The 8,991-nt window shown below is 39.2% G+C and overlaps 1 protein-coding gene across 1 annotated transcript; it reads right to left on the minus strand.

The window, feature by feature from the left end:
- Positions 1-8,114: 8,114 nt before the first annotated feature.
- LOC133757008 (nuclear transport factor 2-like) lies at positions 8,115-8,605 on the minus strand. The gene has a single exon (XM_062187621.1). The coding sequence runs from the start codon at positions 8,539-8,541 to the stop codon at positions 8,158-8,160; it is 384 nt and encodes a 127-aa protein (XP_062043605.1). The 5' UTR covers positions 8,542-8,605; the 3' UTR covers positions 8,115-8,157.
- Between the last annotated feature and the right edge of the window lie 386 nt (positions 8,606-8,991).

The raw sequence follows: 8,991 nt of genomic DNA on the forward strand, positions 1-8,991 counted from the left end.
TTCTCTAGTGTGGGTAGCAGAGGTCCAAGCACTTGGGACATTTTCTGTTGCTCTCCCAGGTGCAATAGAAGGAAGTAGAATCAGAAACTGAGCAGCAGGGACTCAAATTGTTAGGTAGGAAGTCAGATATGAGCTTGGTGTGTGACATAAAGGCCTAAAGAGTTGACATCTAGGTCCAAAATTAAAAATAAGATAGAAAAAAATCCTATAATTAAAACTCATGGAAGATGTGTAAAGATCAGATTCGATATGTTCTAATGTCCTTGAAGTGTTTAGGAGCAGATAATGAGCCTTATGAATCTTAGGTTTCAAATCGAGTGCACACATGAAAATCTATTATATTTGCACTACAATAGTTAAAATAGAATTAATAACCTGTAAATGCTGAAAAACACAATGCGGATAATGTAATTAATTAGTCAATTAGGTCATAGGATTGAAGTTGGCAGGTATGCAGGTTAAAATTGTTATATTTGTGAACTGGAAGACCACGCCTTTGCCACGCCCATGTGTGACCTCATTCCCCTACCTGGCCACACCTGGGTGCCACCAGCCAATCAGGTTAATTAACCACTCCGCTTTGGAAGTGGGTAAAAGCCCAGCACTGTGTGGTCCGGCCTGCTCTTCTTCCCTGGCCTCTTGTCAGGAGGGGGCTTGCTGTAGCCCTGCATCTCCAGGGCACATGGCCCAAAGGCTTCCTGGCCCAGATACAGGCCTAGATGTTCTTCCACGTGGCTGGTTCCTGGTGCTCCATATGAACCCCTATTCACCTCTCTCTCTTAAATAAAGCTCTCACTCTCCTATGCATCTTTCTCACTAAATAAAAGCTTAAAACGTACCATGCTGCCTCGTTTATCTGTGCCAGTATTTAGAATTCTTCTCTAAATATTAGGCAAGAATGCTTTTGGGCTTATTAATATTGGGGATTTAGTAGTAAGCCCATGATGAAATCATAAGGCACCCCAAATTCCGGTAGCACATGTGGCACCCCGATAACATTCCTAGGGAACCTTAAGGGGCCATATTTCAGTGTAAATTTTTGGGGGCCTTTTCTGATTTCAGGATGAGAGGAAAATCTTCAAAAATTAGACCTAGAAACTATTAAACAAACATGGGGAAATATCTAGATTCATTTGGATTCATGGTTTTTGTTCTATTATACTCTGTTTTGTGCCACTGAGAAATAGTTTGTAGTTAATATAAGAGCATATAAAAATATTAGGAGTTACTATAGTGTCACCATAATTAAAATATTATACTATTATGTTAAAAATAAAAAGTCAAACTGGTAAACAAAACAGAATTTTAGATCCATAAATAGATATGTGGGAACAATATGCAGTAATGTGATAATTCAAGGCGATGGAAGAAGAAAGGCTTACTTAAAGTAATGCTGTCATAGTGGGTATCTGAACTGTGGGGTGATAGAAAAATGGGGGAACTCCATAGTAAAACTACATGTTAAAACATACTCACAGGGGCTGGCGCTGTGGTGTAGTGGATAAAGCAGCCTCCTGCAGCGCTGTCATCCCATCTGGGCACCAGTTCAAGTTCCAGATGCTCTACTTCAGATGCAGCTCCATGCTAATGTGCCTAAGAAAGCAGTGGAAGATGACCCAAGTTTGGGCCCCAGCACCCACGTGGGAGACCTAGAAGCTCCTGGCTCCTGGCTTCCGATTGGCACAGCTCTGGCCATTGTGTCCATTTTTGCAGTGAACCAGTGGAAGGAGGACCTCTCTCTCTCTCTCTCTCTCTCTGCTTCTGGCTCTGCCTCTCTGTAACTCTCCCTTTCAAATAAATAAATAAATCTTTTAAAAAAAGTCATAGTCATCAAGAACTGGAACATAGTATGTAGAATATATTGGGAATATGGAAAATGTTGTTCTTGAATCACTTATTTCAATAAAATCTTTGCATTAAAATTTTATTATGAAGCAAAAATAAAAAAGTCTAAAGAAATATGCTAAAGAAAAATACGTTCAATGAGATATGAACTAAGAACAAAACTCATTACCTACACCATGCTAAGAGCTTTCCAAATAGAAATCAAAGCACAATAATATCTTATTATACACCTCATACAAATGTTAATTCATTTGTTAGACCTTTGGAAAAAAAAAGGTTTTGTTTTCATAAGACTGTGGGGTTTCTTGACCTTGGAGACATTTCTTAAGAAATTAATACAATTATCCGTCACTCTTACCATTGTAATCTTGGCCAAATGCTGCAGCGTTTTGTGTTATGAACTTCTTAGAGCCTGGGCATTTCACAATAAAGAAGAGTAAAATGAAAAACCTTCAGAAAGTATTCTTCAAACCTAGTGAAAGAGATTTTGTGGGCTACACATTTGCAATTGCCTTCCTTTACAACCTCTAGAGAGCTCTTTAGCATCACTTGAATTAGGACTTTGGGCAAAGAGCCTGTTCAAAGTGAGACTGCTATGATAGTTACTGTTGACCATGGTACATTGCTTTTGTGTCCCTAATGCCAGGCATTCCAGCAGCATGAGCAGTCGGGGAGTACCACCAAAAACACAGATAATAAAAACCAAGAGAGTTCCCTGAAGCAGATAAAAAAAAAAAAAATACACGTGCATTTCCTCCTTTTTAGAATATCATATTGAAAAGAAGTGAAGCTCATTGGAACTCACAATATCTGTGCATTTCAAAGATTTATCAGTAAACATCACATAGCTCTTGAACAAGGCAATTTCCTGGTTGTTTTGTTGTTACATTTGCCATTTACGATAATTTGGGGACACATTTCAAAGCGTGACTGTTTATTTCAATCAATTCCGTAAGTGTATCTTGATTACAGAGGTGGAGAACTGTGGAAAATATCATTAATTTAAGGACAGGCCTGCGAGTTTACAGTTAGTATAGTTAACATAATTTCAACATCTCGTTATGGCTAAGGACTTACGTTAACTTACATATCCATTTCCCCAGGTTTCCTCTCCAATGGAAACCTGTATGGTTTATGGTAGAGTGATAGGCGATTTACAGACTAAGGAGAATTTTTTCTGTGTGTATAACCTGTCTTCCCATATGAACAGGAGGCTACTTCTGATGGCTGTATCCGTTTTCCATTAGAACAGTTAAGTCTTTTTTAGACATTTTAAAACTATCATGAGCTCCCTTTTATAGAACAACACTTTTGTTAGGGGCCATAATATATGACTTATTCTCCCCAATCTCTCTCTTACTTAGTATTTGGTTCACAGTTAATTCCAAAGTCATGTGACAGATGTGTCATACAACTTCTGACTCGTTATCCAGCACCTTTTTTCACTCTGTGACAACCCAGCACAAGGCACATCCTGGACTGTGCCACAACATGAAGCAACTCAGGTTTAAAAACATAAGCTTTAATGGCCACTGTTTTAACAAAACTTTTCATGCTTACTTTCCCCTTGCAAGCCCATCATCTTTAACCATATAAACACCTGTATTCGTCCTCCACTGTATCACTTTCCTTTGGATCTCTTGCCATTCCTAGAATTCTCAAGAACTTAACCTATACAGTGAAATAATTCACTGTAGTTGTGTAGTAATTGTAGTTAATTGTGCTCTCCAAGCGCAAGATTGCCTGGGTTTGAAATCTGACTCCAAGATTTATTAACTGTGTGACCCTGGAATGACATTTAATCTCTGACTCTTAATTTCCTCATCTGTAAAGTATGGATTATAAGAGTACATAATTTAGAAAAGAATAAATGAATGTTCAAGATTTGTTTCATCTTTTATTAAGGAAAAGGTGGCAGATCATATCTGAGAATAAAAATAAATCAATATGGTGAAAATATCACTTTTCCATAAAGATTAAGTTCACATTACAAACACAAACTATATATATATATATATATATGTATATATATATATATAAACTAATAATTCTATTGCTTTCTCCCATGTATTGTTGAAATTCTATTTAGTTGTCTCAAAATGTTTTTTGTTAGCCAGTCTCTTGTTTTAAAAGACATAAAGTAGTCACATTTTTTTTTTGAATCTAGCTGTGTGCATTTAAAAGTTTATCCTCATTCTTGTCTGTCTTCATTTTTAGTCACTCTAACCCACACCAAAGGAAAAGGAATACAACTGGTCTGAGATCATGACACCACCATCATCTTTCCTGACAGGACTAACATCTCTCATGCATACTCATGCAGGCAAACTGGCACAAGTTCAAGACCTCCGGAGAAGCTGATCATTTTCTCTACTTTCTCCCATCCCAATTTAGCCTCTGGCAAAGAATAGTTCAGGCATTAATTCAGGAAAGGAGGCAGGTAGGAAAACAAAGGTGATTCGCAAACCTTAATGTTTGAACATCAGAGTTCCTTTTTGTGCATCTGCTTTTCTCCTGAGCAAGATGTTCTTTGTAAGGCTTATCTTTACCTGAAGTTTTACCTGGGTACATGAAAGCATTATTTTACCATTCCTCCCACTCAGGCTGTAAAGACGGCTCTTTTCAAAGAAGAGAAGGAGTCAGAATTATTGTTTCAAAAACAGTATAATCCTTTATAATTTTTGCACACTAAAGTGATAATGAAATGAAATCATATGTCCCTTTTTTTACCTCACAAGTTGAAGCAAACCCATCTTAAGTTCTCAAATGAACTACATATAAAAATTTTAAATTTATTATATAGTTTACTATAGGACTTTTATATCTCAATTCACACATTTTAGATTGGAATCTGTTGATGCTAATGAATCCCATGTTGAGTTTTATTGAAAAGGCATTAGTTTATGCATAAAGAAACAGATAGTCTGACCTCTTGACACTACTTACTCCTAGTTTTGAGACATGCATAAATAACATAATATTTCTTTGCTATATCCCATACCTTTTTAAAATAAAAGCTTCTTGTATTACCTTACCATTTCATAAAGCAGTAACATTTTTTGGAATGTGGACATTTTGTCTTCCAAAAGATTCGTTATTGCTTTGTGGTTCTTGTTTTAAAAAGTAATGAAAGCAGTACAAAGCATAAGCTAAAGAGCTAAGAGGTTACATTAATTATCTTAAAATCTTATCAGAAATAATTACTAATCACTTAATGAAACAAAGACTGATTCATTTATAGCACATACAGGTGGGATAAAAAATACTAATGTTATATATTAATGCAAATACACATCAAGAATTTATATTGAAATTTGTATAATGCCATCAATTGTGCTTAAAAAAAATCAGTACAGCCATCAATTCTCTGTAGCATTTCCTTCTATATCAGAAACAATTAAAAAAACAACTTAACCACAAAACTTCTAAAAGTTCATATTTACATAATAAATTATGAGCAATTTTATTGTAAGAATTATCATGTTCAATATATTTGTGTATCTTGTCTGAGTGTTTGAGTGACTAAGAGGGCATGGAAAACACGTCACACCTACCCTCCTTCCAGAGTCACAATGGGAAACATTTCAAATTAAGAAAAACTATGAAATATGTTACTGTAGACGATTCAGAACTGTCCCTCATACACTTAGCTATGCATAAAGACTTAAAAACCATATTCTGAAGATCATCATTAATGGACATTTCAGGATCTTACCTGATGTATATTAGATTTTTATTCAATAATTTTTTTTGACAGGCAGAGTGGACAGTGAGAGAGAGAGAGAAAGAGAGAGAGAAAGGTCTTCATTTTCCGTTGGTTCACCCCACAATAGCCGCTGCGGCCAGTGCGCTGTGGCAGGCGCACCGCGCTGATCCAAAGCCAGGAGCCAGGTGCTTCTCCTGGTCTCCCATGCAGGTGCAGGGCCCAAGCACTTGGGCCATCCTCCACTGCACTCCCGGGCCACAGCAGAGAGCTGGACTGGAAGAGGAGCAATGAGGACAGAATCTGGCGCCCCGACCAGGACTAGAACCCAGTGTGCGGTGCGGGCACCACAGGCGGAGGATTAGCCTATTGAGCCGAGGTGCTGGCTGAATAGATCTTTTTTTTTTTTTTTTTTTTTTTTTTTTTTGACAGGCAGAGTGGACAGTGAGAGAGAGAGAGACAGAGAAAGAAAGGTCTTCCTTTGCTGTTGGTTCACCCTCCAATGGCTGCGGCGGCTGGCGCACCGCACTGATCCGATGGCAGGAGCCAGGTGCCTATCCTGGTCTCTCATGGGGTGCAGGGCCCAAGCACTTGGGCCATCCTCCACTGCACTCCCAGGCCACAGCAGAGAGCTGGCCTGGAAGAGGGGCAACCGGGACAGGATCGGTGCCCCAACCGGGACTAGAACCCGGTGTGCCGGCGCCGCAAGGCGGAGGATTAGCCCAGTGAGCCGCGGCGCCGGCCTGAATAGATCTTTTAAACCCTCTGTAGAGGAACAGGAAAATGTGATTAGACCAATATGAAACTTTATTTTTTGGTATGCCATAAGCAAGTTGTTATAATTGTTGTTTTTTTCTTAAATAAAATCTGCCATAGTTTATGAGTTTTGGGTATTTGGCAAGAGCAATCTTATTTTTAAAGAGATCACCAACTGAAATGTGATATGCAATTGATTCATGTAATCACTGTATGACTACAAAAATTTCCAAATCTTGGCATACATACTGCCATAGCAGAGAGCTGGACTGGAAGAGGGGCAACTGGGACAGAATCTGGCGCCCCAACTAGGACTAGAACCCTGGGGCACTGGCACTGCATGCGGAGGATTAGCCTAATGAGCAGAGGTGCTGGCCAATCAATTATTTTTAAATTTTAAAGTCAAATTCATTGTGCTGTGTTTATTCATACCCAATCCATTCTTGACATCTTGGGTGGACATGATCTTCCTAGATAGGATTTTAAAACTATTCATTCATATATATTTCATTTCAGGAATTTCTCAAACTTGACCACATCTCTTTTTACTTAGAGAATCCTTCAGTAATTATTTTCTTCAAGTATGTATAGTTTTACCGGGCAATAAAAAATTCTTTAAATTGGCATCTCAATTGATAATTATAATATACTAGTAAAACAATGTCTGTTTTTACTTGACAAAACTCATAATCTGCCACACTTTACCATAGCAGATAATGCTCCATTTGTGCACCTGTTGTTTTCTCATTTCTCTTGGTAAAATGACATTATATCTCAATTTAAAAGTATACCATTCAAATACTAAAGAAGTTGAAAATGTATGTGGGGATAAGATGCATACGATACATGGGGTAAATGAATAAGGGATTGAACAAATAAACTTATTTTTTGAAATCTTGAAAGAATAGGGAATACTGCCTGTTTCTGCGTTGCTGTCTGGGACCATTGCAAAAAAGGCCTATTTGATTTCATGGTCAGTACTCTCCTCCAGGTAGTTATCAGTGCCTCTTAAGGGGTTGTCACACTGAGAAATGTCATCAGTTTCTTGACAACCTTCCTGTCTTCATGTATGTGAAAATTACTGAATGCTTTATGTTTTATAAACTGAGGAACGAATGTTCATGGGCCCCATCTCATTCGTCACACTGACCCTCCTCCCAGAATCACAAATGGGAAGCAGTCTGAAGAACACCCACTCCTTTCAGGTTTTTGTGTACTTACTAGATGGTTCTAAAGTCTCAAGATTAATCTATAAACGTGAAAGAAAAAAGAAAGAAAGAAAAAAGGACCCTACAGCCTGCATTATGATCTTCAAAGCTTTCTTCACCACTCTTGCTAGCAGAAAGTATTGGTAGCAATTTTATTCTTGCCTATCCTTCTTCTCTTAGTATTGCCCCAAATTAAGTTTATTTGAAAGAAAAACAAACCTTTCCTCATTTGGAAAACAAAAATGTGTTTTTTGTTTTTTTTTTAAGAAAAGTTTTGTGGTTTTATTGTATCATGAGGCATTGAAACATCTGAACAAATCAATATCTGGGCGGTGAGGCAGCTGCTTTCTCCTTCACTTCTTTGGGTTACTAGAGCAACTTGTCAGTAGATTAAAAAGAAAAAAAAAAAGACAACCTTTTGCATTATTTAAGTCTTTCCAAGGCATGCGCTGGTACAACACAAACTTCTCCTGTCAGATGCAACTAGTCTAGAGTCCAAACATCATGCACAACACCTTGGTGGCAGCAGCACACTGCGCCCTCTCCCACCACGGCCCTGCTTGTTTGTGAATGATATTTGGAGCATCTGGAGGAGTGGAAGAGGAGGGAGGAGGAAACAGCGTTGAGTGCCTGGCTGGGAGGAGGTCAGCCGAAGTTGTGCAGGGCAAGCCTGAACATATCATTGGTGCAAACCCAAGCATCCTTGATGTTCTTTAATAGGAACACCTGGTGGAATCCCATGATAGGGTCTTCATCAGCCTTGAGCTGGCCCACAGCCATGCTGATGATGCAGCTGTCTGGCGTGGGCTGATGGTCCTGAGCCGTGGTGCTGTGCTGGATTTTCTGGAAGGGAAGGCTAGACAACTTCTCCACAATGGCAGCTTTCCCTTGGAACTGCTGTCCTTCCCACGTAAGGCATGACGCATCAATGTAAATTGCGCCTAGTTGTGTTCTGTCATTATCAAATAACTGGTAGTAATGTTGAATGAAGCTGGATCCAATCTGCTCCCAAATTGGCTTGTCTCCCATTCTGGAGCGTCACCTGGCCTTGTTCAGACCCGAGGGGCTGGCACGATGGCGGCGGCTGCGGTGGCAACCCCAAAAATGTGTTTTTTTCCAAGCTTGGCCCCTGCCAGGGTATTTGGGAATTTTAGGAATTTAGGAAATCTTCGCTATTCAAAAAACTTGATTTTCAAGTTAATGCCTTTCTAGGGGCTGGCACTGTGGCACACTAGATTAATCCTCCTCCTGCAGCACTGGCATCCCATATGGGCTCCGGTTCTAGTCCCTGCTGCTCCTCTTCTAATCCAGCTCTTTGTTATGGCCTGGGTGTTATGTATTTCTCTTAGGCCATCACAATACACACCAAACACTGGAGTAAGGGAAAAGGTTTATTGGGGAAAACCCAGCAGACCGGAGGGAAGGGGCAAAAGAAGGAAAAAGAGAGAGGATAGTGTAACAGAGAGGAGAGAGAGAGAG

This window comes from Lepus europaeus, chromosome 3, assembly GCF_033115175.1.
Source record: "Lepus europaeus isolate LE1 chromosome 3, mLepTim1.pri, whole genome shotgun sequence".
In the NCBI taxonomy this organism is placed as follows: domain Eukaryota; kingdom Metazoa; phylum Chordata; class Mammalia; order Lagomorpha; family Leporidae; genus Lepus; species Lepus europaeus.